At 40.7% G+C, this 18,761-nt stretch overlaps 1 protein-coding gene across 1 annotated transcript in view; it reads right to left on the bottom strand.

Annotated features, from left to right (window-relative positions):
* LOC126273391 (aquaporin AQPcic-like) overlaps positions 1–18,761 on the bottom strand; it is a 45,594-nt gene that overhangs the window by 12,575 nt on the left and 14,258 nt on the right. Inside the window, exons 2-3 of the mRNA XM_049976944.1 lie at positions 12,968–13,111; positions 11,008–11,214 (exon numbers count right to left, since the gene is read on the bottom strand). Coding sequence (XP_049832901.1) covers positions 11,008–11,214; positions 12,968–13,111 — 351 coding nt within the window. The remainder of the gene's footprint in view (positions 1–11,007; positions 11,215–12,967; positions 13,112–18,761) is intronic.

Here is an 18,761-nt window from a genome sequence, read left to right on the forward strand (position 1 = left end):
CTCGTGGCCACTGTTGGTGGCAATCAGATACAGTGGCTGTATTCTTTCCAAGTCTTTCTGTAATATCGCAGAAGGAACATACAGCTTCTCGCAGCCCTGTGACATGTCCTCATTTAAACTCAATGAGGTGTTGTTACTGGCAGATTTGTCATCTTAACGGCATTCTTGACTAACATCAACTCACCACATCCAATCCCAAAGATAACTAATACTCATGACCATTACATTGTGTATTTAAAGGAAAGTTAATTTTCATCTTTCACTGTGGTGCCACTAGCACCACTCTTACATGACTGGCATGAAACTAGAATAAACATCATCACTCAGATGTAGAAGCAGGCCTGCCAGCTTTCAGTTATGTTGCACATTCCTTGGCGGTGCAATTTTTTTATCTCAATGTATTTTCATTGGTAAAGTGTTAACGGAGAATGGGGCATGACAGTAGGAGCCTCCAAGTTCAGCCCTCTGTTAGAGAGATTGCACAGTAGATACATGTGCCAAACCATACCTAATTTCTTCTTCTTCTTCCGTATCTGGATGCACCAATTATATCTTCCCTTTCCAGTAATTAGCAACGTAGTTTGCTTTGTCATTGACTTTCAAAATATCATCTTAGTGCATGTTATAGACATATCTGGGCAAATCAGTAGGTGGTCAAAGTCCTGTATTGCTCTGCATTCACACCTATCGCTATCACTGTAACCCCATTTAAATAGGTTTGATTTGCACCCAGTTTCTCCAGTACGCAGCCAGTTTAATGACCTCCAAGTTGTAATAGGTAGTTGAAATCCTGCAGATCCCTCCTCAAGTAGTTCCATTGTGGAGTGTGGCACCATTTCTTCCCAAAGAGATAGCCGGCTTGCGACGGGCTTGGTGGCGAGCTCTTTATTAGTTTCAATGAAACTCCTGTGGGATTTCAGCCGGACACGTTGTTTTCGGTGCATATGCATCGGGTGTCGAGGATCATTCATTTGTTTTGATCTTTCGATCTCGGTGGCTACTTGTCTGCAGATAGTGCGTGGTGCTATGCCTATGAAGGGATAAATGATGTCTGTGGGAGTTGGTTTGAGGCATCCCATGGCAATACGTACAGTTTCGTTTACGGCGACATCAACTTGCTTAGTGTGAGCAGAGTTCCTCCAAACTGGCGCCACAAATTCTGCTGCTGAGATACTCAGCACCAGACCCATGGTGCGCAAAACATGTGGTTGAGCTCCCCACGATGAGCCTGTTAGTTTCCGCAGTATGTTGTTCCTGGCACAGACCTTTTTTTTTTAGTGTTGTGACAGTCCTGCTTAAAAGTAAGTGCTCTGTCCAATGTTACTCCCAGGTATTTTGGGCTGTTTGTATGTTTCAGCTCTTCCCCTTGCCACATGACTTGGAGTTTCCGTTTGGCTTGTTTGTTCCTAAGATGGAAGGCGGATACTTGAGATTTACTAGGGTTTGGTTTGAGATTATTGCCGTCGTAATAGGTAGCAAGTTCTGTTAAGGCTCCTGTGAGATTCTCGTCCACTTGTTCAAAGGTTTTATCCTGTGTGGCCACTGCTGCATCATCAGCATATTTGAACATTCGCATCTGGTGGCTGATGGGAAGATCATTGGTATAGATATTAAATAATATTGGAGCCAAGACACTACCCTGTGCAAGTCCATTTTTCTGTGTCCTCCATCGGCTATTTTTAGATTGTAAGGTTACATAGTAGCGTCTGTTCTGTAGCATGCACTTCACGAACATAGAAAGGGTGTAGTCCTTAGTGACATTATACACTTTCTGGGTGAGCAACTTATGTTTAACTGTGTCATGTGCAGCACTGAGATCCAGGAATGCAACCCCAGTTACTTCTCCTCTCTGATAGCCATCTTCGATGTACTGTGTGAGATTAAGGATTTGGCCACAGCATGATTTTCCTGGTCGAAATCCAGCTTGTTCGTTAATGAGGGCTTTGTCCACATAATCAGCTATGCGTTTGAGGATCATTCGCTCCAGCACCTTAAATAAATGACAAAGCAGTGAGACAGGCCGAAAATTTTTGCTTCAGCTGGGTCTTTCCCTGGTTTTAGTAACCCAATAACCCTAGCTTTCCTCCACAGTTTGGGAATTCGCATTGTTGTAATACAGTTATTCATTAGCTCTAGGATCCATGCTTGTACTCCCGGTCCAAAATGTTTAATTTGCTCAGATCTCAGATCATCGAGGCCAGCGGCCTTATTGTTTTTCAAATCGTTGATGGCATCTTGTACTCCTGAATGAAGAACAGGCAAGCTAGGAAGCTAATCTCCTCGTTCAGTTTTCTTTTAATTTTGCCATTCTTGATCTTCCTTTTAGTTTTTCCGTTCATGAGTAGTTGGTGAGCTATCTGGTCAGGTGTAACTTCACTGTAATTTGGTTGTGGTTCTGTTGGGTCGTTGTTGAGACTTTTGACCAGTTTCCAAGCCTTCCTACTGCTGTGCTTCATGTCCGTCTCTTGTAGGAGGTTACACCACTTTTCCTTTCTCGCTTCAGAGATACCACACATCAGTACCTCACCTGCCTGCATTGTTACCTCTGATAAGGGGTCCTTATTGTACAGTTCTTCATACTTTTTCAGAGCTTCCTTGCTGCTACCATTGAGTCCAGCGATATACTGGGTGCGGCACCCTCTAGGTATGTGCTGTTGAGAGATTTTCTTCACAAGATCTATAAAAGTTTCATATGATTGTATCTCTGGTTTAATTCTAAGATCTTATCAAGGTCCTCTGTGAAAAGTTCCCAATGAGCTTTTTTGAAATTGAAGCGTCTCTTGATTTGATTACTGCAGTAATGCAGCAAGTTATTGCTCTGTGTTGCGATCTTGGAATTGGGTCCTCGATTTGCTTTACAGTTTGCAGGGATACCTGTTCGGAGACAAAGATGTTATCTGGATTATATCCTCGTTTCCTAATGGGATATAGTCACTGACTAGTGGCAGTTAGCCCATGTGATATCAATGAGTTGATGCTGTATTGAGGCCTAGTCCTCTAAGGTAAAATTGAGAGCTCCATCCTTTCAGTAAGCATTTGACAACAACTTGAGGATCACAGGCTGCATTTAAGATGTGTTTGAGTATCATTTTGTACATTGTGTGTCTTCATATCGAACAGATGAACAAGACCTACTCTCCTTCTCCTGATCCCTGCAATGGAAGCAATCCTTTGCTGCCAATCCCTCCAACCAAAACCACCCTAATTCCAACATTAAACCCTGCCTCTTCCAGTTCATAAGACCATCCAATCATGATCCTCCCCCCCCCCCCTCCCCCCTTTCCACCTAACCAACTGCTGGTCGCTTTCCAGGAATTATTTACCTCTAACTTAGCCTCACCATCCTTCACCAGGTCCCTTTCTGAGAACACCAACCTTTCAGTGGATGAAAGAACAGCCATACAGACAAAACAAATCCTGACCTAATCATCCTCTCTGCAGAAAAAGGTTCTACAACTGTTGTTACGAATCACAGTGACTACCTGGCAGATGGTCTCCACCAATTATCTGGTGGAGGAGTCAGATAATTGGCGGAGGCCTTCTGCCAGGTAGTCACTGTGATTCATAACATCAGTTGTGGAATCTTTGTCTGCAGGTAGGATGATTAGCTCAGGATTTGTTTTGAAATTGTGTAATTCCAACACTGAACCCTACCTCTTCCAGTTCATATGACAATCCAACCGCGATCCTCCCCTCCTCCCACCTAACCACCTGCTGCTTACCTTCCAGGAATTCTTTACTTCCAACTTAGGCTCACTATCCTTACCCAGGTCCCTTCCTGAGAACACCAACCTTACAGTAGAAGAAAGAACAGCCATACACAACCTCAAAACAAATCCTGACCTAATCATCCTACCCGCAGACAAAGGTTCCACCACTGTTGTGTTAAGAACCGCAGCAACTACCTGGCAAAAGGCCGCCATCAATTATCTGACTCCTCCAGCTATAAACTCTGCCAGACTGATTCCATCCCAGAAGTCCAGCAGAAACTCCATCCCTACTTAAAGACTTAGGCCCTTTCCAGACCATTTTCCCTGAATCCATTTCCCTCCTCAACCCTATGACCAACCTTGTACCTGCTCCCCAAAATTCACAAACCCAACAATCCTAAACACCTCATTGTGGCTGGTTATTGTGTCCCCACTGAAAGAATTTCAGCGTTAATTGACCAGCACCTCCAACCAATTGCCCATAATCTAGCCTCCCACACCAGAGACACCAACCACTTCCATCAACGATTCTCCGCTATCCCCACCCATTTAGCTCCTGGATCCATATTCGTCATAGTTGATACCACCTCCCTATGCGCCAACATCCCTTATACACTAGGTCTTATTGTTATTGAACGCTACCTTTCCCAATGTCCTTTAGACTCCAGACCCACTACCTCATTCCTCATACTCCTTACTAACTTCATCTTGACCCACAACTACTTCTTATTTGAAGGGAAGGTATATAAACAAATCTGCTGCTCAGCTATGGGCACCCGCATGGCGTGTTCCTATGCTGACCTTTTAAGGCCATCTAGAAGAGACCTTTCTGACCTCCCAAAACATCAAACCCCTAGTCTGGTTCTGTTTCATGGATGATATCTTCATGATCTGGTCCCAGGGCCAAGACACCCTATCTCATTCCTTCACAAACTCAACTCCTTCTCCCCCATCTGCTTCACTTGGTTCTCATCTACCAATGTGCCACCTTACTAAATGATGACCTCCTCTTCCTCTGATGGCTCCATCCACACCTCTGTCTACATTAAACCCACCAACCACCAACAGTACCTGAATTTTGACAGCTATCGTCAATTGCACACCAAAAAATCCCTCTCATATAGCCTGGCTACCCAGGACAGTATGCCTGCAGTGACAGAAACTTCCTTTTCAGTATGCTGAGGGTCTTACCAAGGCCTTCACAGATAGCCACAACCCCCAGACCTAGTTTGCAAACAGATCTTCCACGCCATTTCCCCTCACACCCCCAACACTCCCACTACCTCCAAGAACCAGTCACATCGCAGTGTCCCATTCATCACCCAGTCCCACCACAGATTGGAACAACTGAACCGCATCCTTTACCAGACTTTGATCAGCTATTGTCACACCCTGAAATGAGGACATCCTACCGAAGATCCTTCCCACCGCTCCTAAAGTGGTGTTCCGTCACCCACCCAACCTCTAGAACTTCCTTGTCCATTCCTATGCCACTACCAATCCAAACCCCTTGCCTCAAGTATAATATCCCTGTGGAAGACCCAGGTGCAAAACCTGCTAGATCCGCCCACCAAGCACTTCCCATTTCAGTCCCATCACAGGTTCATCCTACCCCATCAGGGCCTGGGCCACCTGTGAAAGCAGCCATGTCATTTACTAGCTCTGCTCCAATCATTGCACACCTTTTTGTATTGGTATGACTACCGACCTAACTGGGGCCAAGAACAAAGTAGACCACTCTGTGGCACAACATGCAGCTGAACATAACACACTTGATTCCAATGACTACTTCACTACCTGAGCCATCTGGATCCATCCTTCCTTCCACCACCAGCTTTTCTGAACTGCACAGATGGGAGTTATCCTTACAACAAATTATCCACTGCCTTAATTATCGCAGCCTCAGCCTATGGTAATGTATTGTCCCTACACCCTCCACCCAACAGTTTCCACCCCATCTATCCATTCACATGTCCCACCCTGTTTATTTGCAGTCCTTGGCCAATGCATCTGCATGCTTTCCTCACTTATCTCCTTTTTTGCTCTTTTTTCCCCACCTCCCTGCCCCATAACCTCCTGACACTACACCTGTTGATAGTGTAGTCCCTGCACACTCCAACAGACAGTGTTTGTTTTTCTCCCCACCCTTACTCTAGTATCTCTTCCTGTTCCTCACCCCATCCAGATTGCTGCTTGCATCCCATGTGGTTGTTGCATTCCAGCCCAAGATGCTGGTGTTGGCAGTCGTGTGTGTGAGGCGTGCTTGCTTCTGTGTGTTTGAATGTTGTGTGTGTCTCTTACTGACGAAGACTGTAGCCAAAAGCTTTATGTGAGTGTCTTTTAATTGTGCGTGTCTGCAACTTGACTTCTCTTTTTCACGGTAAGTAGCAATCTGTTGTTTTCTACATTGTTGATGTTCCTATCTGAAGTTTCCATTGTTAGATTAACAAGAAAGTTGGTTCAGTCACTATAGACTAAGTATGAGTTTCATAGGTCCTGAAAAGAAATTGAAAATAAAGACTTTTCCTTCTTTTTTTCACTGTTTGTCCAGATAATGTCAGGGTCTGTTAATGATGGGCTATCAGCGTCACACTAGTTGGTAAATATTTCAATTTCTATTTTGTTACAAATAATTTTACTACCCCAAACACTGGTTACCCTTTCTGGCAGGTTAAAGCTATGTTCTGGCTCTGGGCTCAATATTAAACCTTGGCTTTCAAGAGCAGTGGTCTTACCTACTGAACTAATCCTGCTCGCAGCTATGAAGACAGGCAATAAGTTGTGTATGAGGAGCTTGGTTGGTAAGAGCATTGCCCACAAAATGCAAGGCTCCAGGTTGAAATTGCTCCCTAGCATACAGTTTTATCTGCCAATAAATTCAAAACACAGCACACTGCAGAATGAAAAATTCATTCTAGAAATGACCCCTAGGCTGTGCATAAACCATGATATCATTTCCAGTCAGGTTTCCAGTAGAGTTTCTGTGTCTATAAATATACTCCACAACCTGCTATTCAGTGTGTTTCAAACAGAGGGTACTTAATACTATATTAGTGTTTTCATTCCCCTTCCACTCACATATTGAATGAAGGAAGAAAGATTGTCTGTATACCTGTGTACAGCTATAATCTTTCTCTTCTTATTCTCATGATGCTTACACAAGATACATGATGGCGATAACATAATTTTCATGCAGTCTTCCTTGGATGCTGATTCTCTAAAGTCATCCAAGAGGGTTTAGTAGAAACAACATTGCATTTCTTTCTCAGTGAAGAATGAAGTTCGCAAAGTAGGAGAGAGGTATTGTTAGAATTGAAGCAGTGAGGCTGAATCATGAGTCACGCCTGGATAACTTAGCCATTGGCTATGAAAGGAAAGGGTCCAGATTCAAAGCCCATTCTGGCACACAGTTTTCATCTCAAAGAACATTTCAGAAGAGTGCACATCTTACTGTAGAGTGAAAGATTATTCTGTTTTTCTGCGGAGGGAAACAGCCAGGCATTTGTGCAGAAAAGTTTAGAAACCCATTATAAATGACACTCAGGGTAGCCAGTGTGCCAGACCATTGGTAGTAGGGGAAGACAGATAGGAAGAAACTGTGCCTTCTCCCAAACTGAACCTTGCTCTGCATCTGTAGAGTCAGAGCCTGCAAGGATCAGTAACAAGGTAAGGAATTGTGCCTTAATTTACACAACCATGTATGACAGCATCCCATGTAAAATATGAGATTCTGAAATTGTGAATAAACTCTACAGATTTTCATATTTACCCTAATATTTTCTTACCCCTCTGGATTTATAATTCACTGTAATTGAAAATGGAAATCTTTCTTTCCATACTCTAGTATGTATTCAAAATTCCCATAATGAGCTAAGTCAAGACCTATCACTACTGGCCAGTACTTTTACTGTAACTAGGTACCCTTCTCATTAGCAATTTTGGAGTGTACATAACACAGGCCACCACTTACAATGGTCACTGCTGCACAGGAGCAAGCAGGCAAGAAATACCACAACCTTGTTGTGAAATGGTGCATGACATTTGAAAAAATAGCTGTTAACCATAGCAATAACAATGTATTTTCCATAATATGCATTACTGGGAGGGGGGGGGGGGGTACTTTATCCCCAATCAAAAAAAGTAAAGAAAAAACATTAATTGTCATTGACTTTAATTACCATACTTTTTTAAAGATGTTTTGGGTTATGTTTAATTAAAAATTTTAAAGCATTTATGGAATCTAGTAGAAGAATTCAATTAAAACAATACGTACTGGTCTCAGAACTGTAAAATGTAAAGTAACAGACTAGATGACAATATTTTCAAAAGATGGGCATGACGTATCCCCCCGCCACCCCCATCCCCTTGGAATTGCTAGGGTTAAACATAGTGGACAGAGTAAATTGGAATGCTAATTACACTGGTTGCCACAAATAGAGAAAAATCTCAAATAAATGGACAACTAAAAAGTGCTGTGTTAAATGTGATGAAACTTAGAATAAGTGAGGCACACAAGATACTGTGTGGATAAAGTAGGGAGATACAGTTTGTGGCAAATAAATCCTGTAACAAGCAGTAGAAGTTAATTTTATGTTGCTACATACCTCTTTTAAGTACAAGTATGTGCAAACTTGTTTTGAAGAATATGGAGTGTCTGAAACTTGTGTGGTCAAAATTACACAGGTGACAGAGGACCCTAGACTGATTATTGTGAGATAAGCAGTCAGGAGTTGAAATGAATGTTTCAGATGGCCTAAGTCTTGAATGACCAATGTGTACAAGGCAAGTGTTTGTGAACTGCTAATGATTAACCACAAACAAGTGCCCACCACATTGAAGTTGGTAGTGGTATCTTGAAAAATGATACTCAGTTGTATGTGCTGAGGAGTTTACCACAGTTTACAATTCATGACTGGTTGCTGAAAACGAAGCATTTATCAAGTCAGGAAATTTGAATTCTGCATTAAAGGAAATTGCAAATGATCATTTAACATACTGTGCAGAAATATGTAGCACTGAGAAAGTCACACAAATGCATGTAGGAAAGTTTCGCTACAGGCATAATCCTAATTAGAAGATATATATTTTTTTCTTTTCCTTGAAGTTTAATTCTCTCTCCAAATCGTCCTTGGTTTCTTTTACTAGTTACTCAATGTACAGAATAAAATTGGGGGTAGTTTACAATAATCTCTCACTCCCTTCTCAACCACTGCTTCCCTCCCATGTCCTTCTACTCTTATAAGTGCAGTCTGGTTTCTATAAAAGTCGTAAACAACTTTTCATTCCCTCTATTTTGCCCCTACTGCCTTCAAACTTTCAAAGAGTGTATTCCAGTCAACATTATCAAAAGCTATCTCTAAGATAGCCCGTCTTCTAAGATAAGTTGTAGGATCAATATTGCCTCTCATGCTCTTATATTTCTCTGTAACCCAAATTGATCTTCCCTGAGGTGAGTTTCTGTCTGTTTTTCCATTCTTATAGAAACAGCTCATGTCAGTATTTTGCAGTCATTACTTATTAAACTGATAATTCAAACAATGGAAACTCCAGGTAGGAATATTAACAATGTAGGAAAAGACTGATTGCTACTCATTGTAAAGAAGACGCATTAAGTTGCAGATCGGCACAATTAAAAGACACTTACATAAAGCTTTCAGCTGCAGCCATCATCAGCAAAAGAGGAACACACATCATTCATACACACAAGCAAGCACACCTCATGCATATGTCATGGCCAATTCCAGCATCCTGGGATGGAATGCAACTATCATGTGGGATGCAAGAGCAATCTGGAGGGGTTGGGGAAGGGATAATAGTGTGTAGGTGGGGGGAAGGATAAATGCTGTATGTTGGAATGTGGTGGGAATAGAATGCCAACAGGTGCCGCATCAGGAAGTGTTGGGGCTGGGAGGTGGGGTAAAAAGAAGCAAAAAAGGGAAGATTGGGAAAGATGGACAGATACATTGGCAGAGAATAGTTGTCCATTGACTATATTGCAGTATATAAGCTGGAATGTCCATTCTTTACACTCCCTGCTATGGTGAACAGCAGGTGTGTGTCTCATAATCATAACACCAGTGTGAAGTCTTCTGCACCTACACTACTGGATCATATCACTCTCCAGGTGGCAGCTACAATGTCACATTGTAGAGGTAGGTGTCCTACTCCTCTAAGGACATAACAGCTAAAATCATTGATTGCCAGTACCTGTAGCCCCATCAGAGTCTTCTGCATGCTATAGTGGACAACTGCAAAAGAACAAACTTATAACTACCTGGACAACTTTGAGCGTGAACTGTCTCCAGTTTGCATAGAATCTTCCATTGTATTTCTTCCAGTGGGTGATACCTCAGTGCTGTTGAATGAAGCTGTTTATCCCAGCTGTTTTTGTGACTTTTGTGCAATGTATATAAACTGGTGTATGAAAGTTCCATCAGTTTTTAGGCATCCAGCCGGGAAATTATTATTATTTCATTTTCTTCTTCTTCTTCTTCTTCTTCTTCTTCTTCTTCTTCTTCTTCTAATTCCTCATCCAAATTCTGTGTGAAAATGGAAAATTTTGTATGGGATAAATTAAAAGAACAGTGTATTGAACACCAATGGCACATTTATCGTTCTCAGATGAATTACTCTGTTGTGGCTGAAGATTGTATACTGGCTACACCATAAATTATGACAATCATGTCCTGGTTCACACGCTCATCCTTTCCCAATTCGGTGGTCAAGGAAGCATTGGAAATGTATGTCACAGACAACCTAGTCAATAAGGATAAGAACTCCCACTTACACGGTTTGTGAAATACATTTGCTTCTCAATTTTTACTCTTACAGGAATTTGCGTTCTGAGCTTTTGCTGCTTTGCTCTTCAAAACTGCCACCAATTGTAACAGTGGCCAATCGGATTCACAACCATTGTAGGTTGTCAGTTTCTAGTGAGCAGCTCTATATTTGTTTTTACTGGAAGCTAGTGATATTTCAACTCTTATACATTTGTTGTTAAACAGAATAAATTTTATCTTTGACTGGGATGATGTTATTGCCTGTGTTGCCTGACACACATGGTTTCACAATATAATGTTATGCCACAAGTTCTGGATGTCTCAAGTGACAAACAGGCGCTAGTTTATACTCAGTGATCATTGTAAATCACCAGTTTGTCTTGACAATGGCTGGAAGGTTTTCGGCTGGAAGATGAAGTAATGGCTTCCCAGCTGAATGCCCAGTACCTGATGGAACTCTCAATCCACTGGGAAAACTTCAATAACCATAGTGTATTAACTTCTTGGTGGTTACTCACAGAGGCCAAGGCATAGCTAGAAACCAGCAGACCTAGCTTCACAGGCGCTGCATCACCAGTGCCCCGGTTACGGCGATCCCAGATGGCATGTGCAGTCATCACAAGCCCGGTGGCACCCATCGCCTCGATGCCGAAAGCCTGTGCCTCCGTACAGCCTTGCTTGGGCACTGTGGTGCAGTCACATGTTACAGACTCGGGCATCACAGCCTGCAGGCATAAAGTTTTTGCCATGACTGGAAGATTTTTCAAAATGAGTAGTATCATAACTGGCTACAGGATCGTTGTCTGGGGGACAGGCTAAGACAGGGTGTTTCCACAACACCTTCACAACCTGAAGTCTGTCTGGATGTTGGCCTTTCAGTCATGCTAATTTGTTTTTACCATTCATTGCACTAGTAGGTAATCTCCTCCAGATGTTCCTGGAGGTTATACCAAGATTACAGCTGTATAATTCTGGAGTACAGTAGAGGGCAATACTGCTGTAACCAGTCATACAACATGATACACCATTTTGCTATTATAATATTTTGTTACACTGATAACGCATATTTTTATGAGATTATTAGTTTATTTCAATGTTTAAAGACCCATATTTTTTATGTCATGTTTTGTAATTTCCTTTTATTATGATTATTGAGACTTAACTAAAGACAGAAATTATTTGATACATGCTATCCAAGCTATTCACATATATGTCATCTGTGTTGAAAAATCAATGTGAATGAGATTCTGTGATCTGTTGATATAATTCCTATGCATCTTTCTGTTACATTTTTCTCTGGCTAGTAGCAGGTACCAACGAGTTGAATGTGAGCTGTGATGGAGAGAAGTCAAAATGTAACAAATCTCTGATGTACCCTTGTGAGTTATATGGTTAACATTTCATGAAATGTAAAAAAAAATGTTTTGTGGTTATTTAAAGGTGAAAAATACATATGGTGTTCCATTTTAAAAGATTTATACCTGAAACATGTCATTTTGAGAGTACAAATGATTATTGACGATTGCTGGATGAAGGAATTATAATGAACTGAAATTCAATAAAAATCCAGACTTTATTGAATATGTGAAACAATATAAAACTGTTTTCAAAAAGGTTGTAAAGGCTGCCAAAAGAATGTCTAACAATAAGTTCATCAGAGGTCATAAGAACAAGTCAAAAGCTGTCTGGTCCATTATCAATTCTGACTAGGTACATCAATGAACAGCCAGGAAATTTCAAAAATCAAAGACCAGGCTGTTACCATTGCAAACCCAGTTCAAATATCTGGTTGCTTCAATAATTTTTTTTATAAATGTAGCTAAATCTAGTGTAAATGTGTCTACTTATAAGGATAATGTGGAGTTGTTTGGCCTTACTCAAGATTCTGAACAGCTTCCTGCATTTACAAATGTTATATCAAAAGATGTAGAAGATGTTATATTATCCCTGAAAAACAAAAGTTTTGCAAGATGGGATGGTATACCAACTAAAGTAATTAAAATGGTGTTTAAAACAATATCACATCCTCTGACAGAAATAATTAATCAATCGTTTCAGTAAGGGTGCTTTCCAAAAAACGCCCAAAAGAAGAAATAGGAAATTACAGAACATAGAATCTTAGTGGAAAAATGTTGTTATTCAGTGGAGGAGTTTATGAATGATGAGGTGATAATTTAAACAGGGCAACTAACATCTCTGTAAAAGAAAAAATGTAAAAGTATTGTACTGCTAGAAAATTGTTTGAAAACTATACTTGTTATTATTTTTAAGTCTGTAAACTAAATCCCTAAAATTATATATTGACACGTCTCCAGCACAACAGATCACACGATCTGAATGTTGTATGTTATGAGATGAAATAAATCAAATCAAATCAAATCATGAAAACAAGGAGTTTGGTGTTTCCTCAGTAGGGAAAAAGATTCTTACTGCACTTCAGTGTTGTGATTACTTCAGTTGTAGTTGAGCAGTACTCACCAGTAGAAGGCCATAGGCCAGAGAGCTTCCAGCGAGCTGAGCGATGATGTAGACAGCAGCGGCTGGTAGCGTGATGTCACCACGCAGTGCTGCTCCCAGTGTCACAGCTGGGTTCAGGTGGCCCTCCGAAACTTGGTGGGTGAACTGCCGGCCCGAACACAGTTTTACTTACCATTCTGCAATGGATGACTTTCAGGTACACAAGGCATTAGGTAGACAACATGATATTATTACCATTGCTTGATCTTTGAGTGTGCCCTGATGATTAAAGAGTGAACGTGTCAGACCATTAATCATAGTGTCTAGGGTTAACAACAAAATGCAGTAGATCAGATAGGTTACCATAGAATGTTGTGACACAGTGGATCATGTTATTGTCTTGGGAACATTACTTAATGGCTACTGATATTACTGTGAAAGCATTATTCTGGAGAATTTAGAAGTGCAAGAGATTGGTGTCAAATGCTATAGAGCACATTTCTGACTCATACAGGATTATTGGAACCAAGAGATAGTGCTAGAGCAGCAGCTAGAAGGTGTTGACATTCTGACAACCAATGTAGTTGGTTTGTGAACAGTGGGACTGTGATCTATATGCAAGGATTAAGAACTTTGCCACAATTTAGCTTTTGCTTGTTTAAAGAGTGTCCCAGGAGGAGTGGTCAGCATTCAGGGATATGAGAGGAAATAAAAGTAAATACATACCTACAGTGTTAAAAAACAGTACTATAACTGACTTAGCTGTTTGGAAAGTAATAAATAGCATTAGCGATTGTAAAAACAAATCAACTAATGATCTTACTATACACCATAAAGGGCGTATCATGAAATCCCAATACCAGATCACAAATGAGTACTTTTCTTCTGTTGGAAAGTCCGTCAGTGCCCATTACTACAATCTTCTGCATAGATATAAGGACATTCCAACCAAAAAAGCATATACTTGGCCCCAAGTGATAGCAAGGAAAAAAAAAAAAAAAAAAAACACAGTGAAGTCATTAAAAGATACAAAATCAGCAAGCTATGATGGATTGTCTATCAACACACTGAAAAGGCACATAGACAACATAACTGATGCATTGTGACAGCAGTAAATGATTTAATTGCATCAAGTTGTTTCCCAGATAGTCTAAAGGTAGCACAAGTAACCCCAATTCACAAGAAAGGTGATAAATTTGAAACTGAAAACTACCACCGCATCTTAATTTTACCTGCATTTTTAAGGTAGTTGAGGATGTTATTTATACTAGACTATGACATTCCTGAGTCAACACAACTTATTATTTGAAAATCAAAATGGCTTATGAAAAACAAGTCAACTTCAGTAGCTGCAGCACAATTAATAGACAAAATAATAACTGCCATGGGAAACAAGGAATATGTTACTGGAGTGTTCCTTGATCTAGAAAAGCTTTTGATTGTGTAAACACCATCATATTACATGTCAAGTTTTGGATCCTGGGTATTAGAGGAACCAGCTATGAATTAATAAAACCACATATGAGCAACAGAAAACACTTAAAACAAACAGTGGGTCTTTCAAATCCAAAATTACTGATTTTGATTATGGAGTGCCTAAAGGTTCTGTCTTGGAACCCCTTCTTTTCTTGATTTATGTTAATGATATACAGTATTGTTCCTAAATCAGTTTTTCACTCTGCAGCGGAGTGTGCGCTGATGTGAAACTTCCTGGCAGATTAAAACTGTGTGCCAGACCAAGACTTGAACTTGGGACCTTTGCCTTTCGTGGGCAAGTGCTCTACCAACTGAGCTACCCAAGCATGACTCACGCCCTGTCCTCACAGCTTTACTTCTGCCAGTACTTTGTCTCCTACCTTCCATACTTTACAGAAATTCTTCTCTGAACCTTGCAGAACTAGCACTCCTGGAAGAGAGGATATTGCGGAGACATGGCTTAGCCACAGCCTTGGGGATGTTTCCAAAATGAGATTTTCACTCTGCAGTGGAGTGTGCGTTGACGTGAAAAATTCCTGGCACATTAACACTGTGTGCCGGACTGAGACTGGAACTCGGGACCTTTGCCTTTCGCAGGCAAGTGCTCTACCAACTGAGCTACCCAAACATGACTCTCGCCCCTTCCTCACAGCTTTATTGCTGCCAGTGCCTCGTCTCCTACCCTCCAAACTTTACAGAAGCTCTTCTGGAAATCTTGCAGAAACAGCAAACCTCAAAGAATGGATATTACGGAGACATGGCTTAGCCACAGCCTTGGGGATGTTGGTAGAGCACTTGCCTGTGAAAGGCAAAGGTCCCGAGTTTGAGTCTCGGTTCGGCACACAGTTTTAATCTGCCAGGAAGTTTCACACCAGCGCATACTCCACTGCAGAGTGAAAATATCATTCTGGAAACATCCCAAGGCTGTGGCTAAGCCATGTCTCCGCTATATCGTTTCTTTCAGGAGTGCTAGTTCTGCAAGGTTCACAGAAGAGCTTCTGTAAAGTTTGGAAGGGGGAGACAAGGCACTGGCAGAAGTAAAGCTGTGATGATAGGGTGTGAGTCATACTTGGGTAGCTCAGTTGGTAGAGCACTTGCCCGCGAAAGGCAAAGGTCCCGAGTTCGAGTCTCGGTCCGGCTCACAGTTTTAATCTGCCAGGAAGTTTCAGTATTGTTCCTCTAACTGTAAAAAAGCTATTGTATGCAGACGGTACATCAATTGTGTGCAAACACAAAGCCTATGACAATCTGGAAGTGCTGTGCAGCAGTGTAACAAATGAAATAGTCAAGTATTTCAATGAAAGCCATCTAAATGAAAGTACTTCAAAGATTGCAATAATGGAATTTAACACAAGGCTCCATGACGCACTCATCATACAGCCTCCATCATGATTATGATCATTTTCATACACCACCAGCACCACCATTATATCATAGCATCATTAATATTATCATCTGTAATAATATTTTAATGGTAATATAAAATCACATAAAGCATTTTAAAAGTAATGAAAATTGTCCACCAATGTGTTTTTCAAGAAACATCATTTATTGTCATCTGTTTTGAAACTTCTTTTAGATACATATTATCACTGGCTGAAAATCAGTTTTATCTGCTGCCAGTGCCAGCTTTCATGGAGGGAAAAAAAAAAAACAATATCAGTCTTTGATAGCTCAACTGAAGATGGCTGAAGCATTCGTGATAGTGAATGACAGCTGGCTGCACATCATTGTGAAACCTGTTGTGTGTGGCAGTCTTTAATTTCATCTTCCCAAACGTTTCTTGACCAGAAGTTCTTCAAATTTTATGAAAAGGAGAAAATCCTTAGGAGCAAAATCTGGACTGTAGGGTGGGTGATAAAAAATTTCCACTCTAAACTGATCCAGTGAGGCTCTCATTGCAGCATGGTCATGGAAAAAAAAAAAAAAAAAAACAGTAACACAAGAAAGAAATTGGCACAAATCATTTTGTGTTGCTCACTGTAATTTTCTTAGGGTGCCACAATATCTATCTGCACTGCTCATTTGGTGCAATGCGCAGGACACTAGTTTGCGAGACAGGAAGGTGAATCAGACCTGTATCGAATCTGCACAGCAGATTAATGACTGTAGCTGACACACCAACCAGCCTGATGGTCATTTATAGATAGGTTCCCGTAGTCATTTAGGCAAATACTTGGCTGGTTCCCACCTTTCACCTCAGAAAACATAACACAGAAACAGTCAAAATACAATACAATACAAAGTTCACACATTTCACAGATAGATAGCACATGCAACTTACCTTCCATAGATAACTGAAGACTGAAGAAGAAGCAGAATCACAGTACCAGTCTGCATTCATCATGGTGTCTATTCTGACAAGAAATCCACCAAGAGAACATTCTTACGATTCCAAAAAGCGGGTCCCATAAACTAGTGTTGATAGAGTTGGAAATTTCATGGTTTTACTTGTGATAGGGACCGAGGCCACTCAGGCTGTAGGTGCTTCATCTCTGGAGTGAAGTTAGACCACTATGTCTTATCACCAGTGACAGTCTGATTAAGAAAGGCATTTCCTTCTGTTTGAAACCACATCAAAAACATCAGTGCTCCAGCCATTCTCCGTGTTTCGTGTTAACCACTGTCTTGCTGGGGGGACCCATAGTGCACTAATTTTTGTACAGCTGAGGTGTTCAGGCACAGTTTCACCAAGGAAAGACCAAAACATTCTTGCGAAAAAGAAAAACTGTAACCCCCTCTAGAGTTAACATCTTTCTTGTATAATTTCGTTCACTTAATTCTTAAAATCACATGTGATGAGTGAATGATGTGCAGGTCAAGTTCTAAAGTGTAAATTTAATCACCAGTAGTGAAAATTTCACATTACTTCATATAATTGACAGTAAATTTCCGATAAGTTTCAACTTCCGAACATTTAAGGCTTTTGACCTCACAGTCAGTTTGTGTTAAAATCTCACAAAATTCACAATGACTACTTATTTTTATTGGCACTTGTAGATCATTGTAAAGGATGTCAAAGAAACCAGTTGACCTAACAACAATATGCTCAGCGAGAACACACAACAGATTATTGACACCTAGAGTACCCTCGTACATAACCATAAGCAATAAAAGTGCAATGAGAAAATGAGGAATTTGGAAATTATGTCCATTCCCATGCTGGAATTGTTTAACATTTATGGGGAAAAAGCTACTGTCTCTATCATAATTAAAAAAGCTTTGAGAACTTACCCTCTATGGATAAGGTGCTGCATATTGAATATTGTATACCAAGTGGGAACTGTTATATTTGGAACATATTCACCAAATGAGAATATGCCACAGCAAACCAAGAGCAAGAATTTGACTAGATGGAGCTACAATGGACAGAACTGAAAGAAGATGGTTAAGCTGAAATGCACTTTAATTGAATCTGACAGACTAACATTACTCACATAATGTGACATTCTGGAGACCAAAAATCTGCTCTATAGGAATCAATGAGGGTTTCTAAAACAATGATCATGTGAAATGCAGCTCGTTTTGTCCCTCCATGAGACCCTGAAGTAGTAGATACAGGCAACCAGGTAAATGCTGTGTTCTTTCACTTCCGGAAGGAAGTTTTGCACTGTTACCTAATGAACAAAATATGAGTGTACCATCACACCAATTGAGTGAGTGAATTGAAGAGTTTCTATCAAACAGAACACAGCATGTCATTCTCAACAGAGTGATGTCTTCAGACGTAAAAGTAACTTTGGGCGTGCCCCAAGGGAGTGGTATAGGGCCATTAGTTTTCCCAAAATATATAAATGACCTAGCGGACAACTTCAGAAGTTTCATGAGACTTTTGCGAATGATGCTGTTGAAGATACAGGAAATGTAATGCTAGAAAATTGTAGCGAAATGCAGGAAGACCTGCAGAGCAACTGACCCTCAACATAAGCAATTGTAAGGTACTGCGTGTACACAGATGGAGAGACCCTTTATGGATAATTACACAACTGTAGAAAAGTCTCTGAAAGAAGTTACTTCCATAGAATACCTAGAAGTATCAACATGGAGTGATTTTAAGTGGGACAACCACATAAAATTAACTGCAGGTATTGCAGATGTCAGACAGATTCAATGGAAGAATCTTCAGGAAATGTAATTCATCAACAAAGGAAGTAGCTTACAAAACACTAGTTTCACCAGTTCTTGATTATTGCTCGTCAGTCTGGGAAATAGAGAAGATCTGAAGGAGAGCAACAAATTTTGTTACAGATTCATTTAGTAAGAGTAAAAGCACCACAGAGATGCTCAGCCACCTCCACTGGCAGACACTGCAAGAGAGGCATTCTGCATTGTGGACTGG

The sequence above is a fragment of the Schistocerca gregaria genome, chromosome 5 (genome assembly GCF_023897955.1).
Source record: "Schistocerca gregaria isolate iqSchGreg1 chromosome 5, iqSchGreg1.2, whole genome shotgun sequence".
NCBI lineage: Eukaryota > Metazoa > Arthropoda > Insecta > Orthoptera > Acrididae > Schistocerca > Schistocerca gregaria.